The sequence below is a fragment of the Salmo salar genome, chromosome ssa05, assembly GCF_905237065.1.
Source record: "Salmo salar chromosome ssa05, Ssal_v3.1, whole genome shotgun sequence".
In the NCBI taxonomy this organism is placed as follows: Eukaryota; Metazoa; Chordata; class Actinopteri; order Salmoniformes; family Salmonidae; genus Salmo; species Salmo salar.
Window position 1 is genome coordinate 91,486,895 of NC_059446.1, and position 21,110 is coordinate 91,508,004.

Consider the following 21,110-nt stretch of genomic DNA (forward strand, 5'->3'; position numbering starts at 1 on the left):
ATCGTTTCCCTCCAATAACCGGCAGTCAAGTCAGCAACACAAATTAAATAATTAAAATTAGAAAACATTGGTAAAATATTATATTGTCATTTAAAGAATTATAGATTTACATCTCTTGAACGCAATCAACTTGCCAGATTTAAAAATAACCTTACTGGGAAATCACACTTTGCAATAATCTGAGCACTGCGCCCAGAAAAATACGCGTTGCGATACAGACTAGACGTCATGTTGGGGAGATCTAAAATCGAAAATACTATGTAAATAATCCATTACCTTTGATTCTCTTCATCAGATGTCACTTCCAGGTATCACAGGTCCATAACGAATGTAGTTTTGTTCAAAAAAGCTCATCATTTATGTCCAAAAATCTCCGTCTTGTTAGCACATGATCTAAGCCAGCCGGACTTCTCGTCATGAACGAGGGGAAAAAATATATTTACGTTCGTTCAAACATGTCAAACGTTGTATAGCATAAATCATTAGGGCCTTTTTAACCAGAACATGAATAATATTCAAGGTGGACGAATGCATACTCTTTTATAACGTATTGGAACGAGGGTACCCAACATGAACTCGCGCGCCAGGTGTCTAATGGGACATCATCGTTCCATGGCTCTTGTTCGGTCAGATCTCCCTCCAGAAGACTCAAAACACTTTGTAAAGGCTGGTGACATCTAGTGGAAGCAATAGGAAGTGCCAAAATATTCCTAAACCCCTGTGTTTTTCAATGGGATAGGTTTAAAGGTAATACAACACATCAGGTATCCACTTCCTGTCAGAAAATGTCTCAGGGTTTTGCCTGCCAAATGAGTTCTGTTATACTCACAGACACCATTCAAACAGTTTTAGAAACTTTAGAGTGTTTTCTATCCATATATAATAAGTATATGCATATTCTAGTTACTGGGTAGGATTAGTAACCAGATTAAATCGGGTACATTTTTTTTATCCAGACGTGCAAATGCTGCCCCCTAGCCCTAACAGGTTAAATAAAGATTAAATCAATAAAAAATATTTAAAAAAATACATAGACTGTGGCAAGGGACACCGTTTCCCTGGTCAGTACTGCTGCTCTGTTTTCCATAGGGGTCATTATATGTGATGCACTTGGAACAACAGCTTATAAAGGCTTTATAGAGCATTGATAAGCACTACATACGTAGATCAGGGACTATCGACTGTGGCAGGGCACACGTCTTCTGCTGCTGCTGCTGTTTGGTCCACAGGGGCCATTACATGTGTTAATAAGGTGAACTAACAGCAGCTTATAAAGGCTTTATAGGCCACTGCATAGGTGCTTCACAGATCATTCATAAGCATTACATGTGCTGTGCGACATTACACATCTCCTTTGTCAGCTGTTCTTTGTCAATAGGGGGAACACACAGATACCGGCCTAAATATACATTTGTAAATTTGCATTTTAAAATGCAAAGAACGTCTCTGCTGTCAGACATCTATTTTCATGTAGGCTATGGTGCCCTGCAATATTCACTAACGAACTTAGCAGAAGTTATTTTAACCACTTTAGTTCTTCTCTTGCTGTTAATGTTAACTCACCTGTTTCTCCTCAGAGAATAGGATTAGAATCTACATGTATACATTAGCGGTGTTAACGTTTAAAACCTTTAAATGAAATTGGGATCGTTCATGGTAAGAAAAATCCCTAACAGGAAAATGCTTTTTTCTTTTTGGTTCACCACAAAATGTAAATCCCAGCTGGCTGGTCTGCTCTCTCTCTTCGCTCACGATGCCAGTGTGTGTTCAGTCTGTTGCGTGTAGAATATCCTAGCATATTAATTGATGACTGGCCCTGCTTTACTGAGTGTGCAAAGCTGTCATCAAGGCAAAGGGTGGCTTACTTTGAAGAATCTACAATATATAATATACACTTTTTTTGATTACTACATGATTCCATATGTGTTATTTCATCATTTTGATGTCTTTACTATTATTCTAAAATGTAGAAAATAGTAAAAATAAAGAAAAACCCTTGTGTGAGTAGGTGTGTCCTAACTTTTGACTGGTTCTGTAGGTATGTACGGCAGGACCAAATCAGAGACATCGGTAGGAGCAGGTCCATGTAATGCATTGTAGGTTAGCAGTAAAACCTTTATCAGCTACTAGCCTTAACAAGACAGTATCAAAAATACATAGGATTGTTTTTATTCTCCATCATTCAGGTTGGAAAAGTAGGCTGATCGAGCAGCAGTGAGGGCTCTTCGATACTGCACGGTACTGTCTTTCCAAGCTAGTCGGAAGACTTCAAATTTGGTGGAGCGCCATTTCCGTTTTTCTGGAAGCTTGCTTCAGAGCTCGGGTATTTTCTGCATACAAGGCAGCTAGGTTCTTCGCGAGGTTAAGTTTAGATCCTCGGTTAGGTGATTAACTGATTTTTGTACTCCAACGTCCTTCGGTAGTTGGAGGGAGTCTGGAAGGGCATCTAGGAATTCTCAGACAATCTTTGGGTTGTCTAAGAATTTATAGTGTGGCTTTCGATAATCCTTGGTTGGGGTCTAAGTGAATAATTTGTTGCAAATGTAATAAGATGGTTGTCTTGATAGTCCAGGATTAAGCTGAATCAACTGGGGTTTGATTGAAAACCTACAGGAGGGTAGCACTCCAGGACCAGGGTTGGAGAGCCCTGTCCTATCAGATATCTTAGCTACATGTTTATCTAGTCAGCTAGCTAGCATAGTAGCTAATAACGCCACAGATGAAAGGGTTAGTTATCATAGTCTTTGATGGTAGCTAATATAGCTAGTTAGATAACATCAACGGGGCTGTAGTGGTGTTAATTGGGGCCTGTTCATTGCATTTAAAAAAATATATATTCAGGTAACTGCCGAAGTAAAAGAAACACCAACATAAAGTGTTTTAATTGGGCATTGGGCCATCACCAGCCTCCATAACACCTTCAATGAACCTTGGCGTAGATTCTGGTGTTGGAAAACGCTGTCTCAGGCGCCGCTTCAGAATCTCCCATAAGTGTTCAATTGGCTTGAGATCTGGTGACACACACACACACACACACACACACAGAGATCTCTTCTAGCTATGGTAGACAAAATAATGGGCAACTGGGCATTTTTATACCTGACCCTAAACATGATGTGGAAGCACCTGCTTTCAATATACTCTCTATCCCTCAATTTACTCAAGTGTTTCCTTTATTTTGGCAGTTACCTGTATATATTTATTCTTGTTATTTTTCTAAATGTTTCATATTTCAAGATATTACACATTTCATGATTTAGAATGTCAGATGACTTCATACAATCTGACATTTAGATGGGTCAGGTACATTCAAGGTCAAGGACGTTTCTACATTGTTCAAAGGCAGTGCTTCTCAATCTTGGTCCAGGGGACCCAACGGGCGCACACCCCCAGCCCCGCACACCCCCAGCCCCGCCCCGCACACCCCCAGCCCCGCCCCCCACCCCCCAGCCCCGCACACCCCCAGCCCCGCACACCCCCAGCCCCGCCCCGCACACCCCCAGCCCCGCCCCCCACACCCCCAGCCCCCCACACCCCCAGCCCCGCACACCCCCAGCCCCGCACACCCCCAGCCCCGCACACCCCCAGCCCCGCACACCCCCAGCCCCGCCCCGCACACCCCCAGCCCCGCCCCCCCACACCCCCAGCCCCGCACACCCCCAGCCCCAGCCCCGCACACCCCCAGCCCCGCCCCACACACACCCCCAGCCCCGCCCCCACACACCCCCCGCCCCCACACACCCCCAGCCCCCACACACACCCCGCCCCCACACACCCCCCAGCCCCGCCCCCCACACAGCCCCGCCCCGCCCCCATACACCCCCGCCCCCCCACACCCCCAGCCCCGCCCACACACACCCAACCCCAATGAGAGGTTCGATATAGACCTAGGGATCTCACAGTGTTTTGATTCTGCATTCTATCCTGTCTAGTCATTAGATTAGATGTGTGGTATGAGCAGTAAGACATCTCTTACAATCTTGTTAGAACACAGAGATGTTTTGATACTGCATTCTATTGTCTACTCCTTTCATGTCTGTGGTAGTCTGAGTAATGCTTAGGATGTGTTCCCAGACAGAACATAAACAGACAGTATGATGTGTCTGGAGGGTAAAGTCGTCTGTCTGTCTGTCTCCAGGGAGTGCCAGGGAGAAGCCCATGAACCATGCGACTGCCAGACATGGAAGATGTGGCTGGCTGAAGTTACTGAGATGAGACCCCAAGAATGTAAGCATCTCTACTATTGATGAGTTCGTTTTCTAAAGGAAAACCCAGTGGACTTCCTCATCTGATGTTGTTGTTGTTGTTGTTGTGCATCTCTTGCTCTTTTACCTCAGTAGACTGTTTATACCTCTTCACATACTAAATATGGCTTCTGTCCTTCATTACACATTACAACAATGTCTTTTGACAGAAGCAGAAATGTGGAATCAGTCACAGATGCTCTATTTATGAAAGCCGTTCAGTCACCCAAACAGCTTGCTACTGAGGGAGCCACAACCCCAAAATGTTTGTTTCCTGTGTGATGATATGGACACGTTGTCTTTTAGAAATCAAATAATCCCAAAACAAATTCAGCTGTATCAAGTCAGTGCTGCTAGGTTTGATATCTACCATCCATTGATGGACAGTTCAACTTCATGGACTCAAATGTCACCCTATTCTCTTTATAGTGCACTACTTTTGACTTGAGCCCTATATAGGGAATAGGATGCAATTTGGGACTCAGCACTGCTCACATCACCACTTCAGATGCTAGCGACAGACAACACTAGGTTTCAGATGCTAGCTACAGGCAACACCAGGTTTCAGATGCTAGCTACAGGCAACACTAGGTTTCAGATGCTAGCTACGGGCAACACCAGGTTTCAGATGCTAGCTACAGGCAACACCAGGTTTCAGATGCTAGCGACAGACAACACTAGGTTTCAGATGCTAGCTACAGGCAACACTAGGTTTCAGATGCTAGCGACAGGCAACACTAGGTTTCAGATGCTAGCGACAGACAACACTAGGTTTCAGATGCTAGCGACAGGCAACACTAGGTTTCAGATGCTAGCTACAGGCAACACTAGGTTTCAGATGCTAGCGACAGGCAACACTAGGTTTCAGATGCTAGCTACAGGCAACACTAGGTTTCAGATGCTAGCTACAGGCAACACCAGGTTTCAGATGCTAGCTACAGGCAACACTAGGTTTCAGATGCTAGCTACAGGCAACACTAGGTTTCAGATGCTAGCTACAGGCAACACTAGGTTTCAGATGCTAGCTACAGGCAACACTAGGTTTCAGATGCTAGCTACAGGCAACACTAGGTTTCAGATGCTAGCGACAGGCAACACTAGGTTTCAGATGCTAGCTACAGGCAACACCAGGTTTCAGATGCTAGCTACAGGCAACACTAGGTTTCAGATGCTAGCTACAGACAACACTAGGTTTCAGATGCTAGCTACAGGCAACACTAGGTTTCAGATGCTAGCTACAGGCAACACTAGGTTTCAGATGCTAGCGACAGACAACACTAGGTTTCAGATGCTAGCGACAGACAACACTAGGTTTCAGATGCTAGCGACAGACAACACTAGCTTTCAGATGCTAGCGACAGGCAACACTAGATTTCAGATGCCAGCTACAGGCAACACTAGGTTTCAGATGCTAGCTACAGGCAACACTAGGTTTCAGATGCCAGCTACAGGCAACACTAGGTTTCAGATGCTAGCTACAGGCAACACTAGGTTTCAGATGCTAGCGACAGGCAACACTAGGTTTCAGATGCCAGCTACAGGCAACACTAGGTTTCCGATGCCAGCTACAGGCAACACTAGGTTTCAGATGCCAGCTACAGGCAACACTAGGTTTCAGATGCTAGCTACAGGCAACACTAGGTTTCAGATGCTAGCTACAGGCAACACTAGGTTTCAGATGCCAGCTACAGGCAACACTAGGTTTCAGATGCCAGCTACAGGCAACACTAGGTTTCAGATGCCAGCTACAGACAACACTAGGTTTCAGATGCCAGCTACAGGCAACACTAGGTTTCAGATGCCAGCTACAGGCAACACTAGGTTTCAGATGCCAGCTACAGGCAACACTAGGTTTCAGATGCCAGCTACAGGCAACACTAGGTTTCAGATGCCAGCTACAGGCAACACTAGGTTTCAGATGCCAGCTACAGGCAACACTAGGTTTCAGATGCCAGCTACAGGCAACACTAGGTTTCAGATGCCAGCTACAGGCAACACTAGGTTTCAGATGCCAGCTACAGGCAACACTAGGTTTCAGATGCCAGCTACAGGCAACACTAGGTTTCAGATGCCAGCTACAGGCAACACTAGGTTTCAGATGCCAGCTACAGGCAACACTAGGTTTCAGATGCCAGCTACAGGCAACACTAGGTTTCAGATGCCAGCTACAGGCAACACTAGGTTTCAGATGCCAGCTACAGGCAACACTAGGTTTCAGATGCCAGCTACAGGCAACACTAGGTTTCAGATGCCAGCTACAGGCAACACTAGGTTTCAGATGCCAGCTACAGGCAACACTAGGTTTCAGATGCCAGCTACAGGCAACACTAGGTTTCAGATGCCAGCTACAGGCAACACTAGGTTTCAGATGCCAGCTACAGGCAACACTAGGTTTCAGATGCCAGCTACAGGCAACACTAGGTTTCAGATGCCAGCTACAGGCAACACTAGGTTTCAGATGCCAGCTACAGGCAACACTAGGTTTCAGATGCCAGCTACAGGCAACACTAGGTTTCAGATGCCAGCGACAGGCAACACTAGGTTTCAGATGCCAGCTACAGGCAACACTAGGTTTCAGATGCTAGCTACAGGCAACACTAGGTTTCAGATGCCAGCTACAGGCAACACTAGGTTTCAGATGCCAGCTACAGGCAACACTAGGTTTCAGATGCCAGCTACAGGCAACACTAGGTTTCAGATGCCAGCTACAGGCAACACTAGGTTTCAGATGCCAGCTAGCTACAGGCAACACTAGGTTTCAGATGCCAGCTAGCTACAGGCAACACTAGGTTTCAGATGCCAGCTACAGGCAACACTAGGTTTCAGATGCTAGCTACAGGCAACACTAGGTTTCAGATGCCAGCTACAGACAACACTAGGTTTCAGATGCCAGCGACAGACAACACTAGGTTTCAGATGCCAGCGACAGACAACACTAGGTTTCAGATGCTAGCTACAGACAACACTAGGTTTCAGATGCTAGCTACAGGCAACACTAGGTTTCAGATGCTAGCTACAGACAACACTAGGTTTCAGATGCCAGCTACAGGCAACACTAGGTTTCAGATGCCAGCTACAGGCAACACTAGGTTTCAGATGCCAGCTACAGGCAACACTAGGTTTCAGATGCTAGCTACAGGCAACACTAGGTTTCAGATGCTAGCTACAGGCAACACTAGGTTTCAGATGCTAGCTACAGGCAACACTAGGTTTCAGATGCTAGCTACAGGCAACACTAGGTTTCAGATGCCAGCTACAGGCAACACTAGGTTTCAGATGCCAGCTACAGGCAACACTAGGTTTCAGATGGTAGCTACAGACAACACTAGGTTTCAGATGCCAGCGACAGACAACACTAGGTTTCAGATGCTAGCTACAGACAACACTAGGTTTCAGATGCTAGCTACAGGCAACACCAGGTTTCAGGCAGGAATAAAAGGTGTTATTGTTGTGCTTTGAAACCAGTTTCACTGGGTGCTTTTGTTCAGGCTTTAAAAGCTGTCACGGTTCCATTCTGTTCAGTCAGTGATTTTTCTCAAAAGTTACCCTATTCCCTACATAAGGCTCTGGTCAAAAGTAGTATACTATGTGCCCTATGTACCCTGGTCAAAAGTAGTGTACTATATAGGGAATAGGGTGCCAATTAGGATGCTACCAGAGAATAAAGACGCAGTGTTTCAATAGCAGCGATTACCGTCAGGTTGAATGGGCTATTAGAGAGGAAAAAACAAACACACACACACACACACACACACACACACACACACACACACACACACACACACACACACACTGTAGGTTGTAGGAACACTACCACTTTTCCCCCTCTCTGAATGCTGAGCTGTGGAATGAGTCGTGTCCAGTTATCGGTCTGTTGTGTTGTTGTTTTCCCTGGGAAGTGGCTGGTGTGAGTGAAGCCTATGAAGATGCAGCCAACTGCTTGTGGTTACTGTCAAACGCCAAACCCTGCGCCAACTGCAAGTCCCCTATTCAGAAGAACGAAGGCTGCAACCACATGCAGTGTGCTAAGGTAGGTAGGCCACAGTGTCTTGGATTGAGTACCAAATGGCACCCTACTCCCTATATATAGTGCACTACTTTTGACCAGAGTCTATGGGGCCCTAGTCAGAAGTAGTGCACTAAATAGGGAATAGGGAGCCGGTTGGGAGGATATCTATCTGAGGAATGTTATAATTAAGCAATAAGACCTGAGGGGGTGTGATATATAGCCAATATACCACGGCTAAGGGCTGTTCTTAAGTACGACGCAACGCAGAGTGCCTGGACACAGCCCTTAGCTGTGGTATATTGGCCATATATCACAAACCTTCGAGGTACCTTATTGCTATTATAAACTGGTTACCAACTTAATTAGAGGTAGTAAAAATACATGTTTTGTCATACCCATGGTATACGGTCTGATATACAACGACTGTCAGCCAATTAGCATTCAGGGATGGAACCACCCAGTTTATAATGTTAGATACGCCAGAGAATGTATTTGAGGACCTAGAGTTATCTGGAAAATGCTGTTTTGGAAAATGCTGTCAGGGGAAAGTAGGGCAACTCTGACGGTGTGGCGCTCTAAGGGTCTAATCACATTCAACCCTTTGAAACTTGGATCTCTCTTTTATATACAGTGCTTTCTGAAAGTATTCAGACCCCTTGACTTCTTCCACATTTTTGTTACGTTACAGCCTTATTCTAAAATTGATTATATTCATTTTCTTCCTCATCAATCTGCAATACCCCATAATGACAAAGCAAAAAAACAAGATTCTTCCTAGAGCTGGCCGCCTGGCCAAACTCTGTAATCGTGGGAGAAGGGCCGTGGTCAGGGAGGTGACCAAGAACCCGGTTATCGCTCTGACAGAGCTCCAGAGTTCCTCTGTGGAGATGGGAGAACCTTCCAGAAGGACAACCGTCTCTGCAGCACTCCACCAATCAGGCCTTTATGGAAGAGTGGCCAGACGGAAGCCACTCCTCAGTAAAAGGCACATGACAGCCCGCTTGGAGTTTGCCAAAAGGCACCTAAAGGACTCTCAGACCATGAGATACAAGATTCTCTGGTCTGATGAAACCAAGATTACTCTTTGCCCTGAATGCTAAGCATCACGTCTAGAGGAAACCTGGCACCATCCCTACATTAAAGCGTGGTGGTAGAATTATGCTGTGGGTATGTTTTACAGCGGCAGGGACTGGGAGACTAGTCAGGATCGAGGGAAAGCTGAACGGAGCAAAGTACAAAGAGATCCTTGATGAAGGAGCGCTCAGGACCTCAGACTGGGTCGAAGGTTCACCTTCCAACAGGACAGCGACCCTAAGCACACAGCCAAGACAATGCAGGAGTGGCTTTGGGACAAGTCTCTGAATGTCCTTGAGTGGCCCAGCCAGAGCCCGGACTTGAATCCGATCGAACATTTATGGAGACACTTGAATATAGCTGTGCTGCGACGCTCCCCATCCAACCTGACAGAGCTTGAGAGGATCTGCAGAGAAGAATGGGAGAAACTCCCCAAATACAGGTGTGCCAAACTTGCAGCGTCACACCCAAGAAGACTTGAGTCTGTAATCACTGCCAAAGGTGCTTCAACAAAGTACTGAGTAAAGGGTCTGAATAGTTACGTAAATGTGATATTTGATATTATGTGATATTATTTGAACTACATTTGCAAAAGAATTTGACCTGTTTTTGCTTTGTCATTATGAGGTATATTGTGTGTAGATTGACAAGTGAAAAAAACAATTTAATCAATTTTAGAATAAGGCTGTAACGTAACAAAATGTGGAAGAAGTAAAGAGGTCTGAATACTTTCTGAATGTACTGTACCTTCAGAATGTATTCATACCCCTTGACTTATTCCACATTTTGTTTTATTACAGCCTGAATTCAAAATTGATTAAATGTTTTTCTCACCACTCTACACAAAATACCCCTTAATGACAAAGTGAAAACATGTTTTTAGAAATGTTTGCAAATTGATTGCAAATGAAATATTTAAATTTGATATTTCTGTAAGTATTCATGCCCCTGAGTCACACATTAGAATCACCTTTGCCAGTGATTACAGCTGTGAGGCTTTCTGGGTAAGTCTCTAAGACCTTTACACACCTTGATTGTACAATATTTGCACATTATTCTTTAAAAAAATTCTTCAAGCTTTGTCAAGTTGGTTGTTAATCAGTGCTAGACAGCCATTTTCAAGTCTTGCCATAGATATTCAAGCTGCTTTTTAAGTCAAAACATGATGTTGTAGGGCTGTAGTGACAGGCCTGTTGTACTACATGATGTTGTAGGGCTGTAGTGACAGGTCTGTTGTACTACATGATGTTGTAGGGCTGTAGTGACAGGTCTGTTGTACTACATGATGTTGTAGGGCTGTAGTGACAGGTCTGTTGTACTACATGATGTTGTAGGGCTGTAGTGACAGGTCTGTTGTACTACATGATGTTGTAGGGCTGTAGTGACAGGTCTGTTGTACTACATGATGTTGCAGGGCTGTAGTGACAGGCCTGTTGTACTACATGATGTTGTAGGGCTGTAGTGACAGGCCTGTTGTACTACATGATGTTGTAGGGCTGTAGTGACAGGCCTGTTGTACTACATGATGTTGTAGGGCTGTAGTGACAGGCCTGTTGTACTACATGATGTTGTAGGGCTGTAGTGACAGGCCTGTTGTACTACATGATGTTGTAGGGCTGTAGTGACAGGCCTGTTGTACTACATGATGTTGTAGGGCTGTAGTGACAGGCCTGTTGTACTACATGATGTTGTAGGGCTGTAGTGACAGGCCTGTTGTACTACATGATGTTGTAGGGCTGTAGTGACAGGCCTGTTGTACTACATGATGTTGTAGGGCTGTAGTGACAGGCCTGTTGTACTACATGATGTTGTAGTTCTCTCTCTCTTCTCTCTTTCTCTCTCTCTCTCTCTCTGTTTCTCTCTCTCTCTTCTCTCTCTGTTTCTCTCCCTCTCTGTTTCTCTCTCTCTGTCTCTCTCTCTCTCTCTCTCTCTCTCTCTCTCTCCCTCTCTGTCAGTCACTATATAGTATAGATTATCTTGAGTGTCGTCCAAGTCCTGTCTCCTCAGGACAACAGCGGTTTCAGCAGTTGGCTTTGTGTTTTAGTTTCCTTTTTACATTTTCACCACACCAGACAGCAAAGCAGTGTTTCTAGTGGGAATGACCGAGGGCTGAATAGGACTGGAAATCATGTTGAAAGGTAGTAGTGTTTGGTGGTTTTAACTCTTGTCGAACATTTCCCCCAGATGGATAGATCTGTATGCAGTGTGTAAACGGATGGTCTGTCTCCCTGGTGACAGATCAAAAGAACACATAGAGGACCATTGATTAGTTTTAAGCCACAGGGGAAAACTCTTGTTCAGTCCGCGTTCCAGCAACCTCTGAGCTTCAGGCCAGCTATCTTTGGCCGGCTCCCTTATGGGTCCCAGGCTTTAGAGGTTAGGGCCTTGCTATTTCCTGCTACTGACTGACTACCTTTAACCATGCCAGAGGTTAGGGCCTTGCTATTTCCTGCTACTGACTGACTACCTTTAGCCATGCCAGAGGTTAGGGCCTTGCTATTTCCTGCTACTGACTGACTACCTTTAACCATGCCAGAGGTTAGGGCCTTGCTATTTCCTGCTACTGACTGACTACCTTTAGCCATGCCAGAGGTTAGGGCCTTGCTATTTCCTGCTACTGACTGACTACCTTTAGCCATGCCAGAGGTTAGGGCCTTGCTATTTCCTGCTACTGACTGACTACCTTTAGCCATGCCAGAGGTTAGGGCCTTGCTATTTCCTGCTACTGACTGACTACCTTTAACCATGCCAGAGGTTAGGGCCTTGCTATTTCCTGCTACTGACTGACTACCTTTAGCCATGCCAGAGGTTAGGGCCTTGCTATTTCCTGCTACTGACTGACTACCTTTAGCCATGCCAGAGGTTAGGGCCTTGCTATTTCCTGCTACTGACTGACTACCTTTAGCCATGCCAGAGGTTAGGGCCTTGCTATTTCCTGCTACTGACTGACTACCTCCTCTTCCGTCTTTCCCTCTCTGCAGTGTAAGTATGACTTCTGCTGGATCTGTCTGGAGGAATGGAAGAAACACAGCTCGTCTACTGGAGGGTACTACCGCTGTACCCGCTATGAGGTCATCAACCAGGTGGAGGAGCAGAACAAAGACATGACTGTGGAGGTGTGGAACACACACACACACACACACACACACACACACACACACACACACACACACACCAACTCTAGACTTCAGAGAGAAACTCAGTGACAGTCCACCTCCATCACAGATGACCAGAGGGTCATCAACCTGTTGGTAATGTACTTCTGCACTACACCTTTGTCCTGTGTTATATTCCTGTACTCCACTCAACAAGACCAGCCCTGCCAGGGAGAGATGAGACACTGGAGGCAATAAGAATCGCTTGTTTAGTCGTTTAGCTGGCAGAGCACACTGTGGCTGGCTGAATCGACACCCTATCCTCATAGGCTCTGGTTAAAAGTAGTGCACTATATAGGGATTATGATGCCATTTGGGACACACTGTGAGTCTGGAGGCTAGAGCGGGGTGGGGAAACGTTTTGTCTGGAAGGCCACATCGGGAGTCTGGAGACTAGAGAGGGGTGGGGAAACGTTTTGTCTGGAGACTTGAGCGGGGTGGGGAAACGTTTTGTCTGGAGGGCCACATCGGGAGTCTGGAGACTAGAGCGGGGTGGGGAAATATAAAATATAGGTCCGTTATAATTTATATAAATATATAGGTCCATTATAATTTATATAAATATATAGGTCCGTTATAATTGATATAAATGTATAGGTCCATTATAATTTATATAAATATAAAGGTCTGTTATAAGCTATAGAAATGTATAGGTCTGTTTATAATTTCTTCATAGTTTCTATCTAGTTTTAGACAGTCGGGTGAAGTGTTTTTTTTTGTTTGTTTTTAAAAAAAATACTCAAACCTCCCGGATCAGGATTAAATGGGCTCGGGGGCCGTAGTTTACCCAACTCTGGACCAGAGGTAACACTGTCTGTCTTGTCTTCTTGTCATTGCAGGCTGAGAAGAAGCATAAGGGCTTCCAGGAACTGGACCGCTTTATGCACTACTACACCCGCTTCAAGAACCATGAACACAGCTACCAGGTAAGAACTGGACCAGTACCAGAACCATGAACACAGCTACCAGGTAAGAACTGGACCAGTACCAGAACCATGAACACAGCTACCAGGTAAAATCTGGACCAGTACCAGAACCATGAACACAGCTACCAGGTAAAAACTGGACCAGTACCAGAACCATGAACACAGCTACCAGGTAAAAACTGGACCAGTACCAGAACCATGAACACAGCTACCAGGTAAAAACTGGACCACTACCAGAACCATGAACACAGCTACCAGGTAAAAACTGAACCACTACCAGAACCATGAACACAGCTACCAGGTAAGAACTGGACCACTACCAGAACCATGAACACAGCTACCAGGTAAGAACTGGACCACTACCAGAACCATGAACACAGCTACCAGGTAAAAACTGAACCACTACCAGAACCATGAACACAGCTACCAGGTAAAAACTGAACCACTACCAGAACCATGAACACAGCTACCAGGTAAGAACTGGACCACTACCAGAACCATGAACACAGCGACCAGGTAAAAGGGTCTGTGGTGCATTTTTGTAACACTTGCCAGTTTGTATTATGATGTCCTTGTGCAGCCTGACACCCTGTCCAGGTAAGTAGGGCAGCGGTGGGTTTGTTTAACTGTCATGTAGCTTTAGTAAGTCCTGTAGTGGGTCCTTTACCTTGACTGTCCTTCTATCTAGCTGGAGCAGCGCCTGTTGAAGACAGCCAAAGACAAGATGGAACAGCTGAGCAGAGCCTTGAGTGGAAGTATGTGGATATTTCTCAATGTTTTTTCATAGTTTTGTTCAGATAGACATTTCACATAAATAGACCAACACACAGACTACAATCATACAGTGGAGATGTATTAATGACACTCTAAACTACTTGAAATCTATCACTTCTTCTTCTTCTGAATGTAATATGATGTGTTTGTGTGTATGAGAGAGGGAGTAATCCTGATCCGTGATCTCTTCTCTCTCAGGAGACGGAGGCCCACCCGACACTACGTTCATTGAAGATGCGGTGCTGGAGCTGCTGAAGACTCGCAGCATACTCAAGTGCTCTTACCCCTACGGCTTCTTCCTGGAGATCAAATCCACCAAGAAAGAGATTTTTGAACTTATGCAGGTACGGACGGATCTTAGAGAAAGGTTTCGTATATAAAACATCTGAAATGTCTTGTCAAAAACCTACTTCCTCTTAAACACTGAGGTTTTAAAACGACTTCCTCTCAAACACTGAGGTTTTAAAACGACTTCCTCTTAAACACTGAGGTTTTAAAACGACTTCCTCTTAAACACTGAGGTTTTAAAACGACTTCCTCTTAAACGCTGAGGTTTTGAAACTACTTCCTCTCAAACACTGAGGTTTTAAAACGACTTCCTCTTAAACGCTGAGGTTTTGAAACTACTTCCTCTCAAACACTGAGGTTTTAAAATAACGGATCTTGTTGTGAAGAACCCTTTTTACTCTCTTCGTTAATGACTTCCTCACACGGCTGGCCTGTTCATTAGGCGGGATTAGGCGTCCGCCTATGGCGGCAGATTGACGAGGGCTGGCCCTGCTTCCTCACGGTTTAAAATTATACAGCTAAGAGTTACTTTTTCCTCTACAGTTTGTAGACTTTTTGTCTTGCCTCTTCCTGTCTGTGTGTAGACTGACTTGGAGATGGTGACAGAGGACCTAGCTCAGAAAGTCAACCGTCCTTACCTCCGAACTCCCCGTCATAAGATCATCCGAGCGGCCTGTTTGGTGCAGCAGAAGAGACAGGAGTTCCTGGCCTCCGTCGCCCGGGGGGTGGCCCCCAGCGACTCCCCAGAGGCCCCTAGACGCAGGTGGGAATCCCTGACCCCTCACAAACCGTTTCAGTCCCCAACTCAATCAATTGTAGATAAAGGTCACCCCCAATGTGGGTTCACTCAGAATGTTTTCTTGTGCAGTTGTTGTGTTCTGTTTTCTCTCTCCACTAATTGAATTGTTTTAATAACATAACAGAATAACTGCTATTACGTTGTACTTTTTGTATTTCTAGTTTTGGAGGTGGAACGTGGGACTGGGAGTATTTGGGCTTTGCATCTCCTGAGGTAAGTAAATATCTAGCTAGCTGTTGTAGGTCTGAATATCTAGCTAGCTGTTGTAGGTCTGAATATCTAGCTAGCTGTTGTAGTTCTGAATATCTAGCTAACTGTTGTAGGTCTGAATATCTAGCTAGCTGTTGTAGGTCTGAATATCTAGCTAACTGTTGTAGGTCTGAATATCTAGCTAGCTGTTGTAGGTCTGAATATCTAGCTAGCTGTTGTAGGTCTGAATATCTAGCTAGCTGTTGTAGTTCTGAATATCTAGCTAGCTGTTGTAGGTCTGAATATCTAGCTAGCTGTTGTAGGTCTGAATATCTAGCTAGCTGTTGGAGGTCTGAATATCTAGCTAGCTGTTGGAGGTCTGAATATCTAGCTAGCTGTTGGAGGTGAATATCAAGCTAACTGTTGTAGGTCTGAATATCTAGCTAGCTGTTGTTGGTCTGAATATCTAGCTAGCTGTTGTAGGTCTGAATATCTAGCTAGCTGTTGTAGGTCTGAATATCTAGCTAGCTGTTGGAGGTCTGAATATCTAGCTAGCTGTTGGAGGTCTGAATATCTAGCTAGCTGTTGGAGGTCTGAATATCTAGCTAGCTGTTGTAGGTCTGAATATCTAGCTAACTGTTGTAGGTCTGAATATCTAGCTAGCTGTTGGAGGTCTGAATATCTAGCTAGCTGTTGTAGGTCTGAATATCTAGCTAGCTGTTGTTGGTCTGAATATCTAGCTAGCTGTTGTAGGTCTGAATATCTAGCTAGCTGTTGTAGGTCTGAATATCTAGCTAGTTGTTGTAGGTCTGAATATCTAGCTAACTGTTGTAGGTCTGAATATCTAGCTAACTGTTGTAGGTCTGAATATCTAGCTAGCTGTTGTAGGTCTGAATATCTAGCTAGCTGTTGTTGGTCTGAATATCTAGCTAGTTGTTGTAGGTCTGAATATCTAGCTAACTGTTGTAGGTCTGAATATCTAGCTAACTGTTGTAGGTCTGAATATCTAGCTAGCTGTTGTAGGTCTGAATATCTAGCTAGTTGTTGTAGGTCTGAATATCTAGCTAGTTGTTGTAGGTCTGAATATCTAGCTAGTTGTTGTAGGTCTGAATATCTAGCTAACTGTTGTAGGTCTGAATATCAAGCTAACTGTTGTTGGTCTGAATATCTAGCTAGCTGTTGTAGGTCTGAATATCTAGCTAGCTGTTGTAGGTCTGAATATCTAGCTAGTTGTTGTAGGTCTGAATATCTAGCTAGTTGTTGTAGGTCTGAATATCTAGCTAGCTGTTGTAGGTCTGAATATCTAGCTAGCTGTTGTAGGTCTGAATATCTAGCTAACGGTTGTAGGTCTGAATATCTAGCTAAATGTCAACAACCTCTGTTAATGTCTAGTTGATCAGTATGTGAGGGTTAATTTCTGCCACTGTCATGTGACTATTTGCCTAGTTAAATGAAGATTAAATTATTATTATTATATATATTTTTTAAATCCTGTGACTATTAGGAAGTGAATAGAGCTACTTAATACATCATGCGACTATTAGGAAGTTGGAGCTGCTACAGTTATAAATTGCACAATAATTATACATTCATGGCTTTTTTAAAGGTATTGTTTTCTGTTTATTCAACCCGGCACCCACCCACCCTTCATCCACACAATATTTTATACCCACCCGCCCTGAGGATATAACCGTTGGGGGGCTGCGGGTTATGAGTCAACCCTGCGCATCACTATCAGACAGTGGATGTCTGGAGAATGTGACTCTGTCTCAATGTGTCTTCCTGTGAGTCAGTGTATCCCATGCCCTCGCCTCCTTTAACTGGATTGGATGAGAATATCAGAAGTCCCTCCCTTCTGATCTTCTCATCCAACGGGTTTTTAAAATAGAGGTGAGTAGAGAGGACGTCAGGAGTCAATTGAGATTCTCCCAATGTGTGTGTGTGTTTACGTTATGATGTACGACCTGTGACGTCATGGTGTGTCATGTAACTGACCCTACAGGAGTATGCAGAGTTCCAGTACCGGAGGAGACACAGGGATCGTCAGCAGAGGAGACAGAGAGGGGACATTCCCCATCTTGACGACCCTAGCGACAGCACTTTAGGTAATAATGAATCAATAAGTAAAAGATACATGGATAGATACTATAGCTTATTCTAGACGCTCACAGTGCTTCAGACTAGCCGTCTCGGGGCTTCAGACTAGCCGTCTCGGGGCTTCAGACTAGCCGTCTCGGGGCTTCAGACTAGCCGTCGCGGCGCTTCAGACTAGCCGTCGCGGCGCTTCACGTCTCGGCGCTTCACGTCTCGGCGCTTCAGACTAGCCGTCTCGGCGCTTCAGACTAGCCGTCTCGGCGCTTCAGACTAGCCGTCTCGGCGCTTCAGACTAGCCGTCTCGGCGCTTCAGACTAGCCGTCTCGGCGCTTCAGACTAGCCGTCTCGGCGCTTCAGACTAGCCGTCTCGGCGCTTCAGACTAGCCGTCTCGGCGCTTCAGACTAGCCGTCTCAGTGAGAGAAAATAAAGATTACATTCAACTGAAAGATGATACCCAGAGTTTGTCTGTGATGTCAGGGTGTTGTTACGCAACCTATCGTTTCACTTCCTGTGTGAGAACCGTGAGCACAGGATGTCTGACTTGGCTCTGCTGTACCGTAGCCAAATAGCCTTCCGCCAGCGCCAATTTCCTAATTTAGCTTACCAAAGGTTTAGATAAGGTTAGCATGCTAGCTAGCTACCGTGATCGTTGTCCGTGTCAGAGCCCTAGTGGTTATGTTTCTCTCCAGTCCACGTGGAATTCACCCCCACGTTCAGACCCCCAATTCCTGAATATTTAGCCTGTCTGTCTGTCCTCAGCAATAGGCTAGGCCAAGGCTTGTCCATCTGCCCTCCCTCCCTCCCTCCCTCAGCAATAGGCTATGCCAAGGCTTTTCTCTCTCTCTCTCTCTCTCTGTCCGTCCGTCCATCCGTCCTCCCTCCCTCCCTCCCTCCCTCCCTCCCTCCCTCCCTCCCTCCCTCCCTCCCTCCCTCCCTCCCTCCCTCAGCAATAGGCTAGGCCAAGGCTTTTTCTCTCTCTCTCTCTCTGTCCGTCCTCCCTCCCTCAGCAATAGGCTAGGCCAAGGCTTTTTCTCTCTCTCTCTCTCTCTCTCTCTCTCTCTCTCTCTCTGTCCGTCCTCCCTCCCTCAGCAATAGGCTAGGCCAAGGCTTTTCTCTCTCTCTCTCTCTCTGTCTGTCCGTCCTCTGGAGCATGAGGTGAGCAGCTGGAACCAGTTTCAGCTGGACATAAACTGAATGTTTTATTGAGTTGTAATTGGCTGAAACAGATGACAACCTCTCTCAGTTCTCATCACATTTACATTACATAACCACACACGTGTTAAATAAACAGAGGACTGGTCCAGTTAGTAAATCTATTTTAATTGCAGATACCCGAGACCCGTGGAAATTTTATCATAACCCAATCCGGACCCGCTCGGGTCCTGGGTCGGGATCTCGTAATTTCTGGGTCTACTGGAACCGTGAGGACCTCTAGTTCACGCCCCCCAATTCCTGAATATATATTCGGAGGGAAGTAAACAGGCATTTCCCCTCTAGGACAGGAATTACGTTGAAATATGGGCCGCCCTCTGGGTGTGGCTTTAAACAAGCCATCACACTGCCAACTCACATCATCTCACTACTAATGTGTAGCACCCATGTGTTTCCTGGTATCTGTCTACCTGGTATTTCTATAGGATATCCAGCTATGACTGGATGTGTTTCCAGGTATCTGTCTACCTGGTATTTCTATAGGATATCCAGCTATGACTGGATGTGTTTCCAGGTATCTGTCTACCTGGTATTTCTATAGGATATCCAGCTATGACTGGATGTGTTTCCTGGTATCTGTCTACCTGGTATTTCTATAGGATATCCAGCTATGACTGGATGTGTTTCCAGGTATCTGTCTACCTGGTATTTCTATAGGATATCCAGCTATGACTGGATGTGTTTCCAGGTATCTGTCTACCTGGTATTTCTATAGGATATCCAGCTATGACTGGATGTGTTTCCAGGTATCTGTCTACCTGGTATTTCTATAGGATATCCAGCTATGACTGGATGTGTTTCCAGGTATCTGTCTACCTGGTATTTCTATAGGATATCCAGCTATGACTGGATGTGTTTCCAGGTATCTGTCTACCTGGTATTTCTTCAGGATATCCAGCTATGACTGGATGTGTTTCCAGGTATCTGTCTACCTGGTATTTCTATAGGATATCCAGCTATGACTGGATGTGTTTCCTGGTATCTGTCTACCTGGTATTTCTATAGGATATCCAGCTATGACTGGATGTGTTTCCAGGTATCTGTCTACCTGGTATTTCTATAGGATATCCAGCTATGACTGGATGTGTTTCCAGGTATCTGTCTACCTGGTATTTCTTCAGGATATCCAGCTATGACTGGATGTGTTTCCAGGTATCTGTCTACCTGGTATTTCTATAGGATATCCAGCTATGACTGGATGTGTTTCCAGGTATCTGTCTACCTGGTATTTCTATAGGATATCCAGCTATGACTGGATGTGTTTCCAGGTATCTGTCTACCTGGTATTTCTATAGGATATCTAGCTATGACTGGATGTGTTTCCAGGTATCTGTCTACCTGGTATTTCTATAGGATATCCAGCTATGACTGGATGTGTTTCCTGGTATCTGTCTACCTGGTATTTCTTCAGGATATCCAGCTATGACTGGATGTTTCCTACACGTTTACTAAAAGGCTGATGTGTTTCTGGCCCCCCCATTAATGGGGTCAGTGTTTTCACTACATGAATGGCTTCGATCCTGGAAAACAGTAACAAAAGGAATAATCTCTAGCTTTTCCTTCGCTGGGAAGACCTTGAATAGTTTGAGCTGTGAGTTTGTCAGTGTGATTGTTCTGTAACATTGACTGACTGTGGGGTTTATCTTTCTTCATAAAGCAGACACACAGGAAATGGGAGGTGGGTTGACTGACTGACTATGGGGTTTTTTTCATAAAGCAGACACACAGGAAATGGGAGGTGGGTTGACTGACTGACTGACTGTGGGGGTTTTCTTCATAAAGCAGACACACAGGAAATGGGAGGTGGGTTGACTGACTGACTGACTGTGGGGTTTATCTTTCTTCATAAAGCAGACACACAGGAAATGGGAGGTGGGTTGACTGACTGACTGACTGTGGGGTTTATCTTTCTTCATAAAGCAGACACACAGGAAATGGGAGGTGGGTTGACTGACTGACTGACTGACTGACTGTGGGGTTTATCTTTCTTCATAAAGCAGACACACAGGAAATGGGAGGTGGGTTGACTGACTGACTGACTGACTGACTGTGGGGTTTATCTTTCTTCATAAAGCAGACACACAGGAAATGGGAGGTGGGTTGACTGACTGACTGACTGTGGGGTTTATCTTTCTTCATAAAGCAGACACACAGGAAATGGGAGGTGGGTTGACTGACTGACTGACTGTGGGGGTTTATCTTTCTTCATAAAGCAGACACACAGGAAATGGGAGGTGGGTTGACTGACTGACTGACTGTGGGGTTTATCTTTCTTCATACAGCAGACACACAGGAAATGGGAGGTGGGAGAAGACGAGGTCCCCCCATGGTGAGTTCAGTGTGTT

At 45.2% G+C, this 21,110-nt stretch overlaps 1 protein-coding gene across 1 annotated transcript in view; it reads left to right on the forward strand.

The window, feature by feature from the left end:
- LOC106593896 (ankyrin repeat and IBR domain-containing protein 1) overlaps positions 1-21,110 on the forward strand; it is a 60,647-nt gene that overhangs the window by 35,918 nt on the left and 3,619 nt on the right. Inside the window, exons 11-20 of the mRNA XM_045719379.1 lie at positions 4,139-4,227; positions 8,144-8,274; positions 12,309-12,443; positions 13,322-13,408; positions 14,097-14,163; positions 14,381-14,526; positions 15,055-15,233; positions 15,431-15,482; positions 17,461-17,563; positions 21,048-21,094. Of these exons, the coding sequence (XP_045575335.1) occupies positions 4,139-4,227; positions 8,144-8,274; positions 12,309-12,443; positions 13,322-13,408; positions 14,097-14,163; positions 14,381-14,526; positions 15,055-15,233; positions 15,431-15,482; positions 17,461-17,563; positions 21,048-21,094 (1,036 nt within the window). The remainder of the gene's footprint in view (positions 1-4,138; positions 4,228-8,143; positions 8,275-12,308; positions 12,444-13,321; positions 13,409-14,096; positions 14,164-14,380; positions 14,527-15,054; positions 15,234-15,430; positions 15,483-17,460; positions 17,564-21,047; positions 21,095-21,110) is intronic.